At 43.4% G+C, this 23055-nt stretch overlaps 1 protein-coding gene across 2 annotated transcripts in view; it reads left to right on the top strand.

The window, feature by feature from the left end:
- MARCHF2 (membrane associated ring-CH-type finger 2) overlaps positions 1-23055 on the top strand; it is a 750969-nt gene that overhangs the window by 299295 nt on the left and 428619 nt on the right. For both annotated transcript variants that reach the window (XM_044090677.1, XM_044090676.1), the window contains exon 3: positions 13719-13914. In XM_044090677.1, the coding sequence (XP_043946612.1) occupies positions 13719-13914 (196 nt within the window). The remainder of the gene's footprint in view (positions 1-13718; positions 13915-23055) is intronic.

Genomic DNA, 23055 nt, shown 5'->3' with positions numbered 1-23055 from the left:
GGCTAAATCTCACATCAGATTCCTGGGTAAAAAGCATAATAATCAGAGGATACGATATTCCCTTTCTAAACAGGCCACAACCCCCCCAAAAAAAGATTCCTAGATGTTCCACCCGCTCTGCGGGATCAAGCAGCCATAGAAATACAAAGGCTGTTAGAAAAAAAGAGTCATCTAGCCAGTCCCAGCGGACCAAATAGGATCCGGAACTTACTCAAGGTTCTTTTTATTTCCAAAGAAAACAGGAGACTGGAGGCCAATACTGGACCTCAGCAGACTCAACACCTTTATGAAGAAGGAAAAATTCCGGATGGTCACGCTACAATCGATTATTCCGTTTCTTCAAACGAATGATTGGATGTGCTGTATAGATCTCAAGGATGCGTACTACCACATAAGAATGGCCAGGCCACCCAGAGATCACCTGCGCTTCCGGCTGGGAGCTAGTCATTTTCAGTTTCGAGCTCTGCCCTTTGGCCTCACCTCAGCCCCCAGGGTGTTCACCAAGTGCATGGCAGTAGTGGCTTCTCACCTGAGACGACGGGGATTCCGAGTGTTTCCGTATCTGGACGACTGTCTCCTTACCGCCACCACCAAGCATCACGTAGTGCAAGCCAGGGACTATATGATCAATCTCTGTTCCAGCTTAGGAATAACAGTGCACTTCGAAAAATCTTCCTTGTCGCCCCCACAGCATATCTTATTCGTAGGGGCGGAGTTAGATACTTCCGTTGCACGGATAAGACTTCCTCAGGCAAGAGGGATCAGGTCTCTATTCTTCAAAACAAAAAAGTCCCCACGGTACAAGTATTGAAAGTATTGGGCATGATGGCAGCTACCCTTATTTCAGTTCCCCTAGGGAGAATGCACATGAGTATCCTCCAGTGGCTCCTCTTTGCTCAGTGGTCGTTCCAACAGTTACCTTTGTCTCACAGAATCTTAATCACGGAAACTTGCAAGCGGGACCTCCGTTGGTGGATAAACAATCAGGAACTGACGATGGGCGTCAGTTTAGACTCCCTGCCCCCGTAGCCACAATAACCACGGACGCTTCCCTGATAGGGTGGGGGGACTTTTTCAGGGGAGAACAGTCCAAGGAGAGTGGTTACAAATAAAGTACAACCTGCACATCAATGTCCTGGAGCTGAGAGCAGTGTTCTTGGCGTTGCAACACTTTCACGACTCCTTACCTCTGGGAACAGTGGCAATTCAGATGGACAATATGTCAGTAGTCTGGTACATAAACAAACAGGGAGGAACCAGGTCTTACCCCTTATGCAGAGAGGCCCTGAGAATCTGGCAATGGGCTGTGTCCACCGGATGCTTTCTAATAGCAACGCACATCCCGAGAACATCCAACTTCATAGCGGACAGGTTGAGCAGGGCCATCCTGTTACCTCACGAGTGGTCCCTCAAGAATCAAGTTGCGGAGGACATCTTCCGCAGATGGGGCCAGCCTTGCTGCAATCTCTTTGCTTCCCTCTTGAATGCCAAATGCAGAAGGTACTTCGCCCTACTTCTCCCCCTGGGGAGTGCCCCCAGGGACGCACTGGTACATGATTGGCCCCTGGGTCTCCTCTATGCCTTCCCTCCAATTCCATTAATTCCCAAATTTCTACAGAAAGCCAAAGGTCTGGGAAGGACGATCATCTTGATAGCACCACTTTGGCCTCGACAGATCTGGTTTCCCTTTCTTCAAGTTCACCAGATGGAAGAACCTTGGACTCCGGACCCAGTGCCAGACCTGCTGACCCACTCATCAGGAGTTCCTCACACATCTCTTCAGTCCCTCAAACTTGCAGCTTGGCTGCTCCACTTCCCAAACTAGCCAGGTTGGACCTTTTATCCCCGGCAGTGCAGCACATTTTAGTTTCTTCCCACAAAGCCTCCACAAGAAAGCTGTATAGGAGCAAGTGGAAACGTTTTGCGTGTTGGGCCTCCAGACAGGGTATAGACCCTTTAGTGGCCCCTATTCACAAAATTTTAGAATTTCTCTCCACACTCTTTCATCAAGGATCCTCGACGTCCACGCTAAGAGTTCAAGTAGCTGCCATATCAAACTTTCATGTGGGTGAAGGTGGAACTACAGTTATGTCCCACTGACTTTGTAGAGCATTTATGAAGGGTACATTCCATCTCAGGCCACCCATACGAAACCCAGTTTTTCCCTGGAATTTGAATCTAATGCTGTCTCAACTTATGTTGGAACCCTTCGAGCCAGCTTCGACGTATCCACTTAAGTATCTATCCTGGAAAATCCTGTTTCTGGTGGCAATCACTTCAGCTCATAGAATCTTGGAACTACAGGCATTGTCGATTAGACCCCCCCCCCCCCCCCGTATATAGTCTTTCACCCAGACAGGGTCACCTTGCGTACTAATCCATCCTTTCTGCCGAAAGTATGTTCAGTATTTCACATTAATCAATCCACTGAGCTTCCCACTTTTTTCAGGAACCATTCTAGTAAACTGGAATACGTGTTACACAAATTGGACGTCCACAGACAGTTGAGATTTTATCTGGACAGAACCAAGGAATGTAGGAAATCAGATCAACTTTTTGTTTCCTTTGCGGAAAATAAGAAAGGACTGGCAGTGACAAAATGCACGCTATCTAAGTGGCTGTCGGACTGTATAAATTTTGTCTATTCATCCTCCAAGCAGTCTCTTTCGTTCAAACCTAGAGCTCATTCTACCAGGGCTGTGTCCACTTCTCTGGCCCTCGCCGGTTGTTTACTGTTGGATACCATATGTGCGGCAGCTACTTGGGCCAAATCTCATACGTTTATTACTCACTATAAAGTGGACAGGACCTCCAGGGACAGGGCTTCCTTTGGTTCTACGGTTCTCAGGAATGTTCTTCCGTGAGCCACCCAGGGTTACGGTGCTAGGGACGCTACCCGTACGTAAGAACAAACGGTGAGATCGAACAATTTCACATAAAGAAGTTATGTTCTTACCATAACGTTCCATGTGAATTGTTCATCTCGCCTTTGTTCTTGCAATCCCTCCCTCCATCCCCCTCCACGTTCTGGAACAACGGTGATGACTGGTGTCTTGTTACTTTCTTTGGGTTGCCTGGCACTATCTGCTTCCTTTAGGTGTACTCTTTCTGTATGCCTTTTCTGTATATAATTTGAGTATTCAATCTCGTGTGGATGAGAGAGTTGGCAAGGGGTTAGTTATGTTGTTGAAGTCTGGTTTCTTAGCAAACTAGATCTGAGGGATAGCAGCAGGGGATCATGGATGGGATAGGAACTGGTCCTTGTGCTTCTCTTAGATGCAGAGCTTGCCGACTCTGCTCCGAACCCCGTGAGTAAGAACAAAGGCGAGATGAACAATTCACATGGAACGTTATGGTAAGAACATAACTTCTTTTTTCTAAGTGGCTTTCAGATTGTATCACCTACACTTACTCATCTGCTAATAGGTCTTTGTTGCATAAAGTGAAGGCACATTCAACCAGAGCAGTCTCTACTTCTTCGGCCTTTCAAGCCAAGTTACCTCTTGCTAATATCTGTGTTGCAGCCACTTGGTCTAAGCCTCCCACTTTTTATCACTCATTACAAAGTGGACAAGGCCTCCTGGGACAGGGCTTCCTTTGGTTTGGTTCTATGGTCCTGAAAAATGTACTCCCATGAGCCACCCAGGATTTAGGGTTCTAGGGACGCTACCCATCAGTGAAGAATGAACGGCGAGATTGAACTATTTCACATAAAGAAGTTATGTACTCACCACAACATTCCATGCGAGTTGTTCTGTCTCGGCTTCATTCTCATGTCCCTCCCTCCTTCCTCCACCTGGCTGACATTTGACCTGGAGACTGACTTTATCCTGGTTATTCAATGTTTCTTTCTGTCTGGGGAGATTAGTCCTCTTACTCGGATATGGTACACGCAGCAAAGAAGATCTGAGGTAATTCCAGCAGTGCATCATGGGATAAGGGGCTTGGTCTCGAGCTACTGGTAATCTATGAGCTTTGCTAAACGGCCGTGTCAGAGCCGAGGATCGGCTCCGAACCCATCAGTGAAGAATGAAGGCGAGATAGAACAACTCACATGGAACGTTATGGTGAGTACATAACTTCTTTTTTCCTCACTTTGGTATCCAAGGAAGAGAAAGACCACCAATTTTTTAAGCTTATCTTGTCGCATAAGTTGTAGAGGAATTATGGCATACCACAGACACAGAGAAATTTTGTAGTTTGGTACTACTGGCAATCTTATATGGGTAATTAGTCCTGCTGTAAACAAGACAGAGAGGTGTGAAACTGGGTATAACAACCCTGTGTTTCTTATGCTTAGTCAAACACTCTGCTTGTGCTATGCTGATGAGGTCATAACAAGGCCGAAATATGCATATCCATAGATAGTGGGGTTTGTCTTTATTGGCCTGAAATTATCCATTAAAACAACTTTAGATGTAAATGTCATGGGCAGTCCGAATCGCCATATAGCTAAAACACCTGATGTTCATAAGGGTCATTTGCATATAGCCCATGTGTTCTGTCACAGGAGGTTTGGGAGGTCACTCATTGGAAGTTCTAGCTTGGCTGGAGTTTTCATTTTGTTTTTACTGATTGTTTTTTCAGTGTGACCTTCTCACTTTGTTTTAATTTGTTAGTTGGGATATTTTGCAGTCACCCTAATGATAATGGGCATCAGCTGGGTGTAACAACCCTGTGTTTCTTTTGCTTAGTCAAACACTTTGCTTGTGCTCTGCTGACAAGGTCATAACAAGGCCAAAATATGCAAATCCAAATGCATAGCTAGTGAGGTTTGTCTTTATTGGCTTGAAATTGTCCATTAAAACGACTTCAAATGTAAAAGTCATGGGCAATCAGAATCGCCATATAGCTAAAACACCTGATGTTCATAAGGGTCATTTGCATATATCCCGTGTGCGCCTGTCACAGGAGGTTTGGCAGGTCACTCATTGGAAGTTCTAGCTTGGCTGGAGTTTTCATTTCGTTTTTACTGATTGATTGTTTTTTTCAGTGTGACCTTCTCACTCTGTTTTAAATTGTCTTTATTGTAGAGAAGAAGCGCGCTTACACTGACATACAGCTGCTTCCAATGTAGCTATGCCTTTCATGGCAAAACAGAGTAGTTAGGTCAGTCAGTAGTTCAAAGGCACTTAGCACCTCTTTTAACACATTTACATAAGCAGCATTACAGCTATTGAAATGCTAAGCTTTAGACTTTAAATGTTTGCTGTTTGTACTATACATTTTGAGATGACTTAAATGTAGTATCAAAAATGTCTGTGACATTTAGAGAAAAGTCAGAAAATATATATTTTTTCTTGTACAGTATCACCACATTTTCCAAGTGTAGGGGGAGGAGCTGTCAATTCATCTTGGACTACAAAAAGATGCTGTGAACAAAGGCTTGTAATTTAGCAACTGTTTTGGTTGCAGCTGTATAATTCCTTAGTGTACTATAAAACAAGCCCTGAGACGCACTCAAATGAGTGCTGTTCAAGAAATAGAAGAATCAGTCATGTTATAGACAGTACATAAGATGGCAGTGACTGACACTAATCTAATTTATAGGTCAGTGGATTGGGAAAACACCATTACTTTCTAGCATGACTCCTATAAAGCAAACCTGGAATGGATTATGGGAAAGATAAAGGCTTGAAGAAGAAAAAGATCACATTGATAAGTCAAGCCCCATTGACAGCCATTTTGCAGAAAACATATTAAAATTCTATAAGAAACAGTCAGTGTGATTTTTGAGGTATTAAAATGACTCAGAAAACAGAGATGGAGTGAAAAAATATATTTCTTTAGTTCTAAGTGGCGTTTTCTTTTAAGTTCATATTGATTCAAAAATTTCTCCATGTACTCTCCTCTTTCAAATATAATGTCACAGAAAGTCTCTCTCTTAATATGAATGAATGCTCATACCTCTTTCAGTGATATTCCCAACGGTGCTTTTATATTATCTCAAATGTCATATCTGTCCATCTCTTTATCTGCTTTGCTAATTCTTATGAAGTACTGCTTTCTGCATAAGTCCAACTTATCTTTTCTTTGTCCCAGTTTTACCGAATCTGCATACAACTTTGCCTTTTCCCTTCTCTCTCTTCCTCCACTTCTTTGTGAAACCTCTCCATAATGTCTCTCCACTAAATCACCTTCTCACTTTCTGGCTCACTCTCTGGTTTATCAAGTCCTGGAGATTAGCATCCTGCGGCCCTCCACATTGGAGGGTTGTAATAGTACATCCATTCTGCGCCTCACTCTCCCCTTCAAACAGACATTCCTGAAGAATAGCTTCAGAATGTTGCAAAGGTACAACCTCCTCCTTCGCACTACTCAGTCTGTGTTTCTTCCTTCTCGCTGCTTGCTGACCTAAGCTCACTTGCCTCTGCCTGTTCCATAACTTTGTTCTGTGAAGACTCTACTGTCTTCGACTCCACCGACTTACCTGATAACTCTCTGACATAGACATTCACACTTTGTGTATCCTCCAAAACCTTCGTGCCCAGTATGCTCCTTCCTGGTTCTCTAAGCCTCCGTTGCACCCTGACCAGAAGCAGAAAGTGTTACAACTAACGGTGTCCCTACTTGCAAAAAGAGAAGGGGAAGATGTTCTTCGTGTTTCACTGTTGCAGTCATCACATTTGGGTTATCTGCTTGCAGTAGCCCTCAGTCGGCCTGATTAACAAAACCTTGGCTCCTGTGTCGGTTGCTGTCCCTTCTTCCATGATGTCAGGTCGTCAGGGGTATAAAACATGCAGCTGACATCATTACCTCAGTCTTTCTTGCCGTGCGGTGCCCGAAGTAGAAGCAGTTCGCAAGTGTCGGTTGGCAGACTCCTGAAATTTTCGTTTTCGAGTTTCAGAACTGAAGTCTTCAACTAAAAGCTAAGTACCCCGCTGGGGAAACTTTTTCTTGCTCTAAACCGATGTCAGTAAAAGTAAATAATTGCATTACTATGGGAAAGCAAATACCTCATAAAGATTTTCATTCGTACTGTATTCCTTGACCACGACGTACCTCGCTGCCTGTTTTGTGCCATATTTAAACCACGAACTGTCTATATACTGTCTGTATATTTTCGCTTCTAAATATTTTGGTGCTCTGCTCAATTATCCTGATATGTCTTTGGTAAGCTATCCGACTACCGAAAAAAGGCAAAGATAAAGCAGGCTGCCTAGGTCCAAAGCTGCCGACGACGCTTCTCCTAAGCCAGTCGCCAGTTTGCCGGTACTCAGTGAGGCGCTTTTGAAGCCCCTGATGCCCGCTACTTCAGATTAGCAGGCCTCCCATTCTGAGTCCAGTATGCCGCGAGATGCTTCAACTGTGGAACCTGCGGATGTCTCTACCTTGGATGGGTCCGGAGCCGCTGTGCAGGCACCGGCTTCTGAGGGTGTATTCAGGCCTACTGACTTGCGTATTAAACCAACGCCATCTTCTTCTTCAAGGCCTAAAACCTGAACCATGCCTAGAAAACTGACGCCCAGACCGCATGGTCAGTTCTCTATGCCTAAAAAACAAATAAGAATGGCTGAAGACCTTATTACTTCAATCAGGGGAAGCCAGCCTTCCACCTCTAAGAGACCTAGGACTGAGTTTGTTTATGATGCTTCTGACCAGGAGTCTGAATTTCCTGTTTCCTCTGATGACCAGGATTTACCCTTATCTACCTTTGAGGATTTTGATGCTAAGGACTGTATTCCCTCTGCTTCCCCCCCAGAGGATTTCTCTTTTGGTGAAACCTTGCATAGTCTCAGGGAGCATTTTCATTGCGAAAGTCAGGATTTCTCTTATTCTAAAAAGAGGCTTTGGGATTTCTTACTCCTGCCCCAGCACAGGCCTTTAGCCATACCTCCTGTACTAGACATTGTTGATGATGCCTTTTCGGAATCTAGCTTGGCCCCTGACTCTTTACCACCTGCTCCCAGAAAATCTGATAGATATTACAGGGTCCCGGACTCTCGCAAGTTCCCTTTTAAAAATCCTACTGCGGATCCTGAGACCATTTCACAGGGACCCAAGGGCATTAAAGCTACTACTGCCAAAAATCCTTCCCCCTCTGATAGAGACTCCAGGGCACTTGATAGATGGGGTAAGAAGGTATACACTTCTGCAACTTTGGCCATTAGGGCCTTAAACTGCCAGTTTCATATGTTAAAGTATCAGCAGCATGTTATTGGATTGCTTAAACAGAAAATGTTGTTGATTCCCGATTGTGCTAAAAATAAGGATTTATAGGATTTACTGCATTCAGCTGAGCAAGGTGGAAAACATACTTTGCAATGTGGTTTTGATTCACTAGAGGCATCTTGCAGGGCTGCTGTAACTGGGTCTGTACTTAGTAGGCATGCTTGGATTAAGGAGCAATCCTTGCCAGATCATGTAAAAGCAAAATTACTGGATGCTCTCTTAAACCAGGACTGCCTGTTGGCAACAAGGCAGGAGAAGTTCTTAAAAAGATGGAGGAAAAAGCTAAATCTATGCAAACTGATTTTTTACAAGTACAACCTCCAAGGTTTAGTAGGCATTGACCTTCCAAGAATTGGTCCTTTCCTGCCTCTTCCAGATCTTCTCAGTCCAAACTCACACCCAGCAGAGCTCCCAGGCTTCAGTCTCAGGGTACGCAGAGGACTAAGCAGTGGGGGGCCTCCACTCCCAAATCTGAGAGTAATAACCCCCCCCATGGCAAACTGTCTCAATGACTCCTTTTTAAAACTTCCAGTCACTTCTCAACTGACTGCCCCTTTCGGGGGAAAGATTGCTCTTCATGCAAAGAACTAGGAACTCATTACCCAAGACAAATGGTTTGTAAATAGTGTCCCAGGGATACAGATTTCACTTCCACACATTACCAACACCAAGCGGGTGGCCAGATATACCCCAAAGTCAGTGGGCGGAGGCCCAAAAGCAAGTACTTTCTCTCAAGCATGGGGGCTATTCACTTGGTACCAGAAGAGAAAAAGGGACAAGGTTTCTACTCAAGACTTTTCCTTGTACCCAGAAAAGGCAATTCATGGCGTCCTATCCTGGACTTGTCTACTCTAAACACCTTTTTGGTGATTCCAAAATTCAAGATGCTGACTCTTCACCAGTTGTTCCCTATGCTAGGCAAGGACGCCTGGCTGGCAACACTAGATTTAAAGGAAGCATACCTGCACATCCCAGTCAGGGAATCTTGCAGAAGATACTTAACACTTCAAAGCAGGCTACACGTACTATCAATTCTCTGCACTGCCCTTTGGCTTATCTACTGCGCCCAGGGTATTCACAAAGTGCCTAGCTCCAGTCATTGCATTTTGCAGGCAAAGAAATATTCAAATATACCCATACCTGGACGATTGGCTAATTCAGGCAGAAAGCCAGGACATATTTTTGAATCATCTGGCGTTTGTACAAAAGGTGCTAACTTGTCTGGGGTACACCATAAATGAAAAGAAATCACACCTGGTACCCTGTCAACAAATTATATTCCTGGGAGAAAGCTTGAATACAACTTCTCAGATGGCTTTCCTCATGCCAGAGAAATAAATTCATTTGACAACCTACTTCAAACAAGTGGCCACAAAACTCCTGTTATTTGCAAGGCAAATACTACAAGCCTTGGGGTTCATGGCCTCCTGCATTCTTTTAATTCCATATGCAAGACTGCATATGAGGAAACTACAATGGTATCTAAAAAGCCTATGGTGTCAATATTCTCAGGATCTAGAAGCAATGATTCCTATCGTACCTTGCCTACGCCTAGAGTTCCTTTGGTGGGCAGAGGCCTGCCACCAAAACAAGGGACTACCAAAAGCCTATGGTGTCAATATTCTCAGGATCTAGAAGCAATGATTCCTATCGTACCTTGCCTACGCCTAGAGTTCCTTTGGTGGGCAGAGGCCTGCCACCAAAACAAGGGACTACCATACACACTACCCCCTGCCACCCAAACCCTAACAACAGACGCATCAGACTATGCATGGGGGGGCTTACCTGGCAGGGAAGTGCATTCAGGGCAAATGGAACCCAAGTCAAATGCACCTGCATATCCATCAAAAAAAAATGTTAGCTGTACAGAATGCTCTGACAGCCTTCAAGGACCACACTCTTCCAGGACAATTAATGGTAAAGACTGAACACCACTGTTATGTGGTACATAAACAAGCAGGGGGGTACACATTCTTACCCCCCCCCCCTGCAGACTAGCCATGGCATTGTGGAACACAGCCCTGAGCTACCAAGTGCATCTACAAGCTCAATTCCTGCCAGGAAACCTAAATACACTGGCATACGAACTAAGCAGAAACCTCATGGACCCACACGAGTGGAAACTGGAACCAAGGATTTTCAACATGTTGACAAGCAAATGGGGGAGCCCAGATATAGACCTGTTTGCCTCCCCCCAGAACTATCAATTGGACAAATTTTGCACAAGGACTCCCCACAAACAAGCTTGGAAAGTGGATGCTCTGTCCTTCAGCTGGAAAAACCTATCAGTTTATGCCTTTCCTCCTCTGCCTCTGTTCTCCACAGTACTACTAAAGATCAAACAGGACAAACCAAGGACGATTTTGATTGCACCAGACTGGCCATGCCAGCACTGGTGTACCCCCTCTTGCGCAGGGTGTCACTGTTGGCCCCACGGCACCTGCCTCAGACTTCCTACCCTATTGTCTCAGCAGGAGAACCAGATTTTACACCCTCAGCTTCAAACACTGAACTTGGCAGCCTGGCTAATTACCTAATCTCTCCTTTACCATCCCTCAGTAAACCAGTGATGGATATCATTTTAGAGGCAATGAGGCCTAGTACTAGAAAATCTTATGCTGAAAAATGGAAAAGATTCTGTGCCTGGAACCAGTCTCAAGGGATGAGCACAGCAGTGCCCAATTTACCTCAGATTTTGCAATACTTAACTGAGATGCTTCACAAGGGCCTGTCTTTCTCCTCCATCAAAATTCACACCTCAGCCATTTCAGCTCATTATAACACAGAACCTCCCCTCTTCTCTCATTCATTGCTCAAGCAGTTCCTCAGAGGGGCCAGAAATTTACGACCACGCAGGAGAGCTCCAACTCCAGCCTGGGACCTTAACTTTGTATTGGAGAAACTCACTCTTCCTCCCTTCGAGCCAGTTGCTACTGCAGACTTAAAATTACTTTTTTGGAAAACAGCTTTCGTTTTAGCAATCACTTCAGCAAGAAGGGTATCTGAATTACAGGCCCTCATGGCAGTGGAGCCTTTCATCATCTTTCATGCGGACAGGGTGCCCCTCAGAACCAATCCTCCATGCCCAAGGAGTGATCCAGTTTGGCCCTTAATCAGTCCATTCATTTGCCAACCTTCTTTCCTAATCCACCGAACAAAGGGGAACGGATACTGCACTCCTTAGATGTGCACAGACAACTTAGATTCTACTTGGACAGGACTAAACCTCAAAGGAAATCTGACCAACTGCTGGTGGCATTTGGTACAGGGGCAGAGGGGAAGGCTTTTTCAAAGCAAACTATTTCCAAATGGATAGGCCATTGTATTCATTTCTGCTACAAGCACCATGGAAAACCTATCCCACAGGGGATCAGACTCCACTCAACCAGGGCTGCATCTACCTTTACAGCCTCTCAGAGGCTTCCCTACCAGGGACATCCTAGAAGCTGCTGCCTGGAGTTCTGTACATACTTTCACCAAGCACTACCATCTGCCAATTTTCTCTAAATCCAGAGCTGGCTTTGCCACTACAGTCTTGCAGGGCCTTTTAGCTGGTCCTAATGGTATCTAAATTCTTCCTCCCATCCTTAGCTTTGGGAATCTACCCAAATGTGGTGACTGCAACAGTGAAACACGAACATAGTACAGTCGTGTACACTTACCATAAATGTAGATGTTTAAGTTTATTCACTGTTTCAGTCCTGGTTACCCTCTCTCCAGCCCCCTTATTACTTTTGGCTATACCTCTACTCTCCTTTACTGTGTTCAAAAGCTTTTTGGTGTATTTGCTTTTTTGTTGGAGGTATATCTTTGTATATTTATAGATTTAGTTGCTTCCCATTAGGGGAGCACCTGACATCTGGGGCAAGAAAACTTAGGTAATGACGTCGGCTGCATGTTTTATACCCCTGACGTCATGGAAGAAGGGACAGCAAGCATTGCAGGACCCAAAACTTTAATTAGGCCGACTGAGGACTACTGCAAGCAGATAGCCTAAATGTGATGACTGCAACAGTGAATACACTCAAACATCTACACTTATGGTAAGTGTACAGAACTGTAATTTTCCCAATGCCCTGGCCAAATTTCCTGTAGTAGTATAAATACTGCCGTGGGTGATAGTGGGACTAACCTGGTTAACAGTAGATAAATAAAATAAATAACACCTTTACCATTTATTTTATTTTATTTACTTCAGGTGTGCATAATCAGTTTGTACAGAAGGGCAGAATCAAAAACTTCTGAAGACTGGTTCTGCTGCACCCCTGTACCCTATTTTGAAGGGAAAATATGTCTTCCCTGCAAGAAAATTGACTACAGCGAAGTAACTTGCCGGTTATTTTACTTTCTGTTATCTCAGTGCAGCAAAATACCTTCTCTCCATCAGGGTACATTACAATGTGGATTTCATCAATTCTGCTTTTTCTTAAGAATGTTTATGCTCCACTTGTATGCGACACGTGAGCTGGACAACCACCATGCATTTACCAAGTACTAAATCTAGACATACAGTCTGGATGCAGGGCGACCTTTGATGGGTAAGTACTGCAGGGAATTTTGCTCAGCAATCTCCTACCTTGAAGTGGTTCGGCCATAGGGAAAGACAGTACTTTTATGAGATATTCATGGAAACAATAAAGATTTGAACGAGATTCTTGACACTTTAAAGCTCTTAATCTCAATTTTCAGTTCTGTATTTTGCTTTTATGTGCTTTCCAGTTATGTATACATTTATTGTGTCTATCACAAATATTACAGGTATGTCAGATGTTACAGTGGATATTAACTGCAAGTTATAGGTTTCTGTCTGGATGAGATGAAAGTGAAACGAGATAATGCTGCTTTCATATGGAACTTATGGTAGCTGATATCAGAAAATGACTACAGAAAAATGGTGACACCTTTGCATAGGTGTACGTCTGACAACTTTAAAAGCAGGATGAATAACTGATGCCTGTGAGTCAAAGCCCTTTCCATCCATCCAACCAAACCCCTTTTTCCCATTTATGCACATGTGAATGGGGTGTCACTTCAACAGTGGTAATTATCTAGAGCCAAGGTTTACATCGCCAGGTGGCTAGCCCTTCCATGGTAGTTCTTTCACACCACACACTCGCACATTAGGCCAATTTAGAGTGCCCAATCCACCTACTGTGTGTCTTTGGAATATGAGGGGAAAATGGAGCACCCGTAGGAAACCATGCAACACAGGGAGGACACGCAGACTCAACAAAGAAGGCAGCCCAGCTGAGAATCAAACTGCGTAACCTCTTGGTGTGAGGCGGCAACACTATCTGCTGCACGATATACTGTTTCAATTAATCTGTGACTGTACTTCCTCTAGTAATGAAAGTTCTTAACCATTGTTTACAGGAGAAGATGGGGAGGTTAAAGTTCAACAGTGAATAAAAAGTAAAGTTGTTGGTATATATATCCCTATGCATTTTTGTTGGCTTCTGCTGTTACAGAAGTAGCAAGTTGTTGCAGTCTTTATCTTTGAAAACAGTAGTAGGATATACTTTTATGTTTCTCCTTGTGGTTTGTAGTGATGGTCCCATTTGTCGGATCTGCCATGAAGGTGGGAATGGGGAAGGACTGCTGTCTCCTTGTGACTGCACTGGGACTCTAGGGACAGTGCATAAAAGCTGCCTGGAGAAATGGCTTTCATCTTCCAATACCAGTTACTGTGAACTTTGCCACACTGAATTCACAGTGGAAAGAAGACCTAGACCATTGACAGAGGTAATCAATATTTTATTTTTTTTTTCTTCCAAGCAGTAATGGAATGAAAAACTTCCAATTACAGAAAAGTAGTTTTAAGTAATTAAGTAAATTACCTTTCGCTTTTTTGTTTTAAAATTTCACCTTTCACTGTTTTGTTTTAAAATAATTTTAGTACTTTGTTATAATTAGTTTTTAAAGTAAAATGTATGTTGCCATAGTCACTGGAATTCCTTAAGCTTTTTTGCTTATGCGAGAAAGTGGTTTAGTTGGCTCCCTGTATATTTATCACCCTCCAGAACACACACCAGCAATGCCTTCATATCGAAACAAAAACCACACACCCACTTTCGCGGAGGCTCTCAATAAAAATCTACCCGAACAGCAGAGGCCTCCAAGGAGAAATGCACTCAACCACCACAACACAACACTAATCATGAGACCCGTAACTCTCCTAAACAGTGTGCCACTCAACCAAAGCCCCTAAGCAAAACAGCATGCCCAGCACACTAGTTATAGGTGACTTGATAGTGAAGGCACACTGATGTCCCACTCGCTAAGTTAAATAAGGAGAAAGTAACAGTCAGCTGCCTGTCAGGTGCCAGGATCCGCCAAATAACGCACGCACTCAGATCCCTCAACAACAGGTACAAATATGACTCTGTCATTGTACATGTGGGTGTGAATGACCTGAGACGTACCTCCCTGGACTACATGAAAAGAGACATGGAAGTGCTCTCGGATTAAGTAGCCCAGGCGTGACCCTACCATCACCCAGAGTGATACCACAGTGCAAACAGAAAATGATTGATTTCAACAACTGGCTAAGTTTCTAGTGTCATTCTAAGGGACTCCAGTATCTGTCTGCCTGCTATGACATGATTGACAGACCTTGATGCATTGCCAGAGATTGCCTGCATCTGTCACCCCTGGGCTTCCAGATACTGGCCAAGGCTCTTGCCACCCCTATAGTGCCTTTTTTAGGCAGTGTTCCAAAGACCAAATTACCACTGTAACAGCTAGGAACAAATGCATTCTGAAGGTCATGCTGCTCAGTGCTAGAAGTCTAAATCTCAAAATGCACTTGCTCGAAGCACTCCTTAAAATGGAGAACATCAACATTTGTGCTGTAACAGAGACCTGATTCAAGACAGCAGAAAGCACCCCTGCACTACCAGGGTATAACTCATTCCACACTTTTCGGCCCCAAACTTGGACCGAAGCTCCAATGGTGGTGGTGTTTCCATATTCATAAAGGATGCTTACACCTCCAGACTGGTAGCCCAACTTAATGCATCAGAGATACTTCAGTTGCAGCTAACATTGGGTAAGACAGTGGTTCAGGTCATAGCCTGTTATACGTCCCCAACCATGTCCGAAGACAGGCACTCCACATTCCTAAGCACCCTGGAAAATGTTAGGATCCAACCTAACACATTCATACTGTGCAACTTTAACTACCCCTCCATTACTTGGGAAAACTACTCGTGTACCAATACACTTGCCCAACGTTTCCTGGAATTCATTAATTTCAGTACCCTGGACCAGCTCGTTCTTACCCCCACCATTACTTGGGAAAACTCGTGTACCAATACACTTGCCCAACGTTTCCTGGAATTCATTAATTTCAGTGCCCTGGACCAGCTCGTTCTTACCCCCACCATTACTTGGGAAAACTCGTGTACCAATACACTTGCCCAACGTTTCCTGGAATTCATTAATTCCAGTGCCCTGGACCAGCTCATTCTTACCCCCACTAGAGGTAGCAACATCCTTGACGTGGTCATTACTAACATGGACGACTGTTGCTCTACACAGCTCCTCCCTGGTTAGATCCAACCACAAGCTAATCACCTTGGAAGTCCACCCCCCCCCCCCCCCCGCAAAGGTAACTACCATGAAAAACTTCTCCAAAGCTAACGTTGGGCTCCTGAGAAGAGAGGTGGCTAACTTCACGGCACCCATGCAAATGGAGAATAGTTGCATGACTGCCGAATCATACACCAATACACTGTACGAACATGTACACAAATGCATGGATCTCGCCGTACCCAATAGAACCAAGACACACTCTCCAAAAAAAGGAAGCCAATCTGTTGGTCCCCTGCCATAAACAAACTCTACAACAGAAGGAGGAAACTGATGCGGAGTAAGGTGAAGTCCCAAGACTGGAAAAGCTCCCTTATCAGCCTCAACAAAAAGTTGAGATCCCATATGAAATCTTTTAAAGCTAGCTATGAAAACAGAATTGCAGCAGATAGTAAAGACAACCAAAGGCCTTCTATAGTTATGTAAAGAACCTCCATAGCAACCTCTCTTTTGATCATCACACTGCCACTGTGGTCAGAAAGTCCTTCTATGTGGCACATCTCATTACTAAGGGTTTTGCATCCAGGAAGAAAGAAGTCATTTTGTCCCGCTACTCTTCCCTCATTAGGCCAATCATGTAGTACAATGCCCCATTTGGCATGTACCTCACTAGACACATGCAACAACTGGAGAGGCCGCAAAAGTACCTCACAAAGAGGATCCTATGCCTTAAACACTTGTCCTATATGGACAGATTCAAAAAAACTCCAACTATTCTCCGTCTCATATCGCTTACTTAGAGACGATCTCTGCTTGACTTATAAAACCTTGTCTGACCCAGCTCTGTTAGAAATGCTACATCTAAAGAAATTCCAATCCCTCCACACCACATGCTTCAGAGACCTCCACCTCATTACCACAATCAACAGAAAGTGCTGGAGGGACAGGTTCATAACCCAGAGACTGCCCATGCTATGGAATATACTTCCCATACATTTCAAACAGAGCACCTTACTGGCCCTCTTCAAGAGAAATCTTGATGAGCTGATGGGAAATAGAAAATTCACCCCGAGGATCACTCCAGTGGCTCTACTTAACAGAGGCACTGGAAACTAAGGTCAGGTGGCATGATGCCAGGGTAATCCTATGGCCTAGGCTTGTAAAGGCTCCAGGGCCATTAGCCTAGTACACACCTATGAATCTATTTATCATTTAGCCTGGTATGCATTGCTGGTCACTAGATAGCAAGTGGATGTTTTAACATAAACAGCATTAAAGACTCCTGCAGTGTAGTTTACATCAAGATACTCTACAATGAAGCTACTCTACAATGAAGCAATGCTGGTTTAACAAAATGTGCATCAAAATGATTGACTTCAACAACTGGCTAAGCTTCTGATGTCATTCAATGGGGATCCAGTATTTGTCTGCCTGGGAAGACGTGGTCAACAAACCACAATGTTTTGCCAGAGATGGCCTGCACCTGTCACCCCTGGGATTCAGGTTTCTGGCTAAAGCTCTTGCCACCCTTATAGTGCCTTTTTTAGGCAAAGTTCAAAGGATAAAACCACCACCGTAACTGATAGAAGCATGCAAAATCTGAAGGTAATGCTACTCAATGCTAGAAGTCTAAACCTCAAAATGCACTCTCTCGAGGCACTCCTAAAAATGGAGAACATTGATATCTGTGCAGTAACTGAGACCTGGTTCAAGGCTCCAGAGAGCACCCCTGCAATACCAGGCTACAATTCTTACCATACATTTCGGCCACAAAACCAAGACCGAAACACTAAAGGTGGAGGAGTGTCGATATTCACACCTCCAGGCTAGTCGCCTGACAATGCATCTGAAATTCTCCAGGTGCAACTAACACTAGGTAAGACTGCAATCCAAATTGTAGCTTGCTACAGATCCCCCACCATGCCCCAAGATTCTCACTACACCTTTCTAAACATACTGGAAAATATTAAGATACAACCAAACACTCTAATACTTGGTGATTAATTGGGAAAACTACTCGGGTACCAACTCCTTTTCCCAACGGTTCTTGGAATTCATAAATTCCAATGCCCTGGATCAACTAATCTTTTGTCCCACCAAGGGCTCCAATATCCTAGACCTGGTCATTGCCAACATGGGGGATAGATGCTCCACATCAGTGGTCCCCTGCTATAAACAAACTATACAACAGAAGGAAGAAACTGTTGCAGAAAAGAGGAAAATCCCAGGATGCAAAAAACTCCCTCACCAGCCTCAGTAAGAAGCTGAGATCCCTTATAAAATCCTCAAAAGCTAGTTACGAAAATAAAATTGCCAAAGATTCCAAAGACAACCACAAGGCATTCTATAACTGTCAAGAATCTAAATGCCAATGCTCAGATCTGCTCTGAGCTAAAACAGAATGACATTAAATATACTGATCCCAAGGATATTGCCAATATCCTGGCAGATCTATTTAGTGCCAACTTCATCCCTCTCTCTCACTCCCTAAAGGGCCCATCTCAATACCAAAAGATTGCCAAATTCCGATAATCACGGCCACACAGGTAGAAACCGCACTCTCCAAAACTAAGAATACAGCATCCATGGGACCAGATGACATCCCAGGCTGTGTACTACATGAACTACAAAATGAACTGGCACCTCACCTAAGTGTCATGTTTAATCATAGCCTCACCTCAGGCTTTGTGCCCACTGAGTGGTGCATAGCTAAAGTTATCCCACTCCACAAGGGAGGATCCGCCTTGGATCCCGGGAACTACCGTCCCATCAGTCTGACAAGCCTGGTCTGCAAGGGCATGGAACGCATTATCATGGAACTTATAAACAAAGACATTGGCAACCTTCAAACACTGGACCCCACCCAGTTTGGGTTTGTGAAGGGCCGATCTTGTCTCCTGAATCTGATTGACTTCTTCGAATCAGTCTCCAGAGCTGTGGACGAGGGTAAGGTGGTCCACACAGCCTATCTGGACCTCACCAAGGCCTTCGACACCATCCCCCACTCTGGAATCCTAGATAAACTTACTAAGCTGGGCATAAATCCCTACTCACTCGATGGGTTGCCAACTAGTTTACTGACAGAACCCAGACTGTAAAAGTAGCCGACTCCAAATCCAACTCCAGACAAGTGACAAGTGGAGTACCTCAGGGTTCAGTCCTGGGACCACTCTTGTTTGGCATCTACTTCTCTGAAGTACAGGCCAACACTAAGGGACTCTGGCTAACAAAGTTTGCAGATGACTGCAAACTGGGAGCCATTATTGAATCCCCAAATGATGTGGATATTCTACAAAAGGGCCTTACAGAAACAGATGCCTGGTGCCAGAGCCATGGGCTCAAGCTTAATGCCAAGAAATGTATAGTTATCCCCTTTAGAAAAAAACATGTACCCATGAATTACAACATAGGTGGCAGGACACTAAACATCGAAAGTGTGATGAGAGACCTAGGGACACAGGTGGACAGTGGTCTCACTTTTGATAACCCATTCGCCACAGTAGTCAGGAAATCCTTCTATGTGGCACACCTCATTACTAAGGGCTTTTCATCCAGAAAAAAGGAGGTCATTGTCCCACTGTACTCATCCCTCGTTAGACCCATTATAGAGTATAATGCCCCGTTTGGTATGTACCTCACAAGTCATCTGCAACAGCTGGACAGGCCACAGAAATACCTCACTAAAGGAATCACAGGCCTAAAGCAGATGCCATATGCTGACCATCTAAAAAAAACTCCAACTACACTCTGTGGCATATCGTCTACTCAGAGGCGATCTCTGCTTAACATACAAGGTGATGTCAAACCTTGAGCTGTTGGACATGCTCCACTTAAAGAAATCCCAATCCCTCAGAGCCATATGCTCCAGGGATCTAAACCTTGCCATCACAATTAACAAAACATGTTGGTGGGATAGGTTCCTGACCCAGAGACTCCCCATACTCTGGAATAGACTGCCCATACATGTCAAGCAGAGTGCCTCATTGGCCGTCTTCAAAAGGAACCTTGACGATTGGATGTGAGATATGAAATTCATCCCGGGGATCATGTCAGTCACTCTGCTAGACAGGGGTCCAGAGAAGTGAATAGTGTGGGAAGAAATATCCAGGGAATTGTTATGGCTAGGCTTGCATAGGCCCTAGGGCGGATAGCCTAGTACCAAGCTATGAACCTATATACCATAAACCAACGTTGATGCTGTTTGGGTGCTTTAGTGCAGTCTGGTGGACGTGGTAGTTTCCCAGAGCATTGCTGTAGTGAGTAAAATATGTGCTAGATCTCTAGTCTTTTTATTCCCTCTTATTACAGTCTTTCCCAAGTAAAAGTTTGCCACCAAACTCATCAACACATATTTGTGTCATTAATGGTTTTGATTTCTCCATTTTGCATACTTTGTTTCACTTCTTGGGAGCTGTAGGAAGGACAAAAAATATTTACTCAAGTATATTCTTGGAAATTCTCCCTTTTGACTGTCCTTTTTGTTTATTAATAGTGAGCTCTTGTAATGGCCCCTGCAATGTGTTTTTCATACTAACTGAGACTAGGCTGTGACATGGAAAAGTTCGCTTAAAGTCTTTATTATACTACTGTATACCGAACCTTACTTTGAGGAAGATGATTTTTACCAGTAGTGACTAGCTAGTTAAGACGAAGAGGCTCGGGTGTTTGTTAATATACTTTATTACATACAAACACATCAGGATTGATAGCAGCAACATAAAATGTAAATCAACCAACTAACTGACTGACTACTGCACATAGGTACATGCTTACACCTCTGCAGCTCACTACAAAATGGCACTCTTGTTTGCATGTGCTCAGTATTTATGTGCACATGCTAGCTTACTGGAAAGCTTCTTAAAGGTACATACACACTCTGGTCTACATCCTCCCTCCTTACTGCGCTGTCTTGCAATGATAATGACATTTGAATAGGTATGCAAATTGTACAGACAGTAATGACTAAAACAACATTCATGTTCAAGTTGCCATGTATCTGGAACATGGTCTGGAAATGTGACCTGATCTAGTAGTGTAGCAGTTAGGACTGGGTTTAGCAGCAGGGACAGTCATTGGTGAACGATTTGATTTAGGACTCTCAGGGATATTCTCAGGAACAGGGATGTTTGCTGGAATATCGTCAGTCTGAGAACTAGTCTTTATCGTAGGCAAGATGCTGCAATACTGGCTCGGACACTGGTACTAAACGTTTCCAATTTCATCTAAATTGTATTCCTTGCAATTCCACAATGTACGATCTCTGCTCGGGACATAAACATTTCATGACTCCAATCCGATCAAAACCTTTTTTCTGTCTGCGTCTGCGTCCTCACTATCTCCCCTTCTTGTAATGGATTGAGCGGTTTGCTGGTGTTATCATAATAGGACTTCTGGGGCAAACGCTTTTTCAGGAGTTGGGCTTTCACTGGTTTACTGTTCTTAGTGCATGGAGCCAACAAATTGCTACTGATTGGTAGTGTGGTTCTGGTTTGTCTCCACATAAGTCTCTGGGCAGGTGAACCAAGGTGATTATCGTGAGGCATGTTTCTGAGATTCAGTAGATTCAGAAAAACACCTGTATTGTCTTGTTTCGACTTCTCTAACAACTGTTTTGGACTTTGAGCTGCACGCTCTGCTAAACCATTTGACTGTGGGTACTCAGGACTACTTGTAACATGAATAAAATCCCACTCTTCAGCAAATCTCTTGAACCGCTGGCTTGTAAACTATGCACCAGTGTCAAAAATAGCTTTGTGCGGACTACCATGGACAGAAAAATATCTCCAACTTAGTAAAGACAGTATATGATGTGAGATTAGGAAGTAGGTCAATCTTGAGCCAATTTGAATAAGAATCTACTAATACCAAATAATGTTGACCATTCCATTTGAAAATGTCTGTAGCTAATGTCGACCAAGGTAGTTACTTTTCCAAACAGAACAAGATAAAAGTATTATCTCAATATCTATTGACATAGAAGGCCAAAATACTAGTCCTCTCGCCTTCTTGTGGTAGAATCAGTTCCTGTGTGGCCACGATGCAAGATGTTAATATACTCTTGTTGCAAGGATTTTGTAGCAGTCACTGGACCTTTCGTGATGATACCATTGTCAGACAAACTCTCATAAGGAAAATATTGTTCTACTTCTAGTGGTAGACTAGATTGCTTTGATGGCCATCCTCGACTGCTAAAGAGTTTGAGTTCTGGAGAATTTATCTGAAGCTGTATGAGTTCTAAGTTCATAAAGACATGAGGAACAAAATTTCTCACTTCCATGACTTCAAACTCAAGTTGTTCATTTTCATGATGTTCAGTGGTTTTACTGGGCAGTCTGAATAAAGCATCAGCAAGATAAAGAAGTTTGCCTTTTGTGCAAGCAAGATTGAAGTTGTGCTCCACTGGGTAAAAAAATGATGGAAGCAACTCTCCTCAACCTCGAACACTGAAAAAAGTCACCAGCCGATGAAATGGTGTGAGGATTAAAATAAAATAAAATGTTTAATGCTCTAAGCTTCCACAAGCTTTTCATCAGCATAAATGTACCAACTACTTCAGAAAACGGAAACAACGTCACCATAACCTTCCCCTTAAATACAATTAACAGTTACCTTTAGTCATTTGTTACAAAACACCTTATAGATAGCAAAAATTGCCTATTACTAACAATTTTTAACCATTTTTACACCCAGCCCAGAAGGGCAATAAAATTACAATAATAAATATAATAAGGTGATTGGACAACATTAACTATTAGAGATTACTGAAAATCATTACGATTTACTACTATTCAAAAAGCTGATATATTACAAATGCAATAATACAAGATGCTTACATATATTTGAATCGCATACATACATTAAAATATATATAAACAGATTATCCTTCTGTGAATTAACCAAATCGAATAGTAGGTTCCCACTGGTTCTGAGCAGTATTCGATTTGGACATTGTATGCAATAAGCTATGTATACTACTCCTGTTGTATTGTAGTTGTAGTATTCATTCCCTACCAATGTTCTTAAATTGTTTCCAATGGATAAATCTTCCTTATTTTCTATACATGCACACTGGGCATAAAGCCCCACATTTGTAAGTACCATGTTTGATTTTCCCTGGTTTTTGATCTATCACCGTTTCAGAAATATTTTTTAAATTTGTGCCCCTTTTATATTCAAATCTTAAGGTCTTGGCAAACACATTCAGACTATTGGGCATTCTGGAAAACAGTTCCCAGTGTTTTATAATAATTTCTTTGACTGTGTCTTAATGGTACTCTATAGCCATAAATCCCACTTCTTACTCCTATGTCCCATTTGTAGATTGTATTGTGGAACAGTTTGCAGCACATTATT

The sequence above is a fragment of the Protopterus annectens genome, chromosome 13.part0, assembly GCF_019279795.1.
Source record: "Protopterus annectens isolate FY-2018-M chromosome 13.part0, PAN1.0, whole genome shotgun sequence".
NCBI lineage: Eukaryota > Metazoa > Chordata > Ceratodontiformes > Protopteridae > Protopterus > Protopterus annectens.
This window is presented reverse-complemented; position numbering and strand designations above follow the sequence as displayed.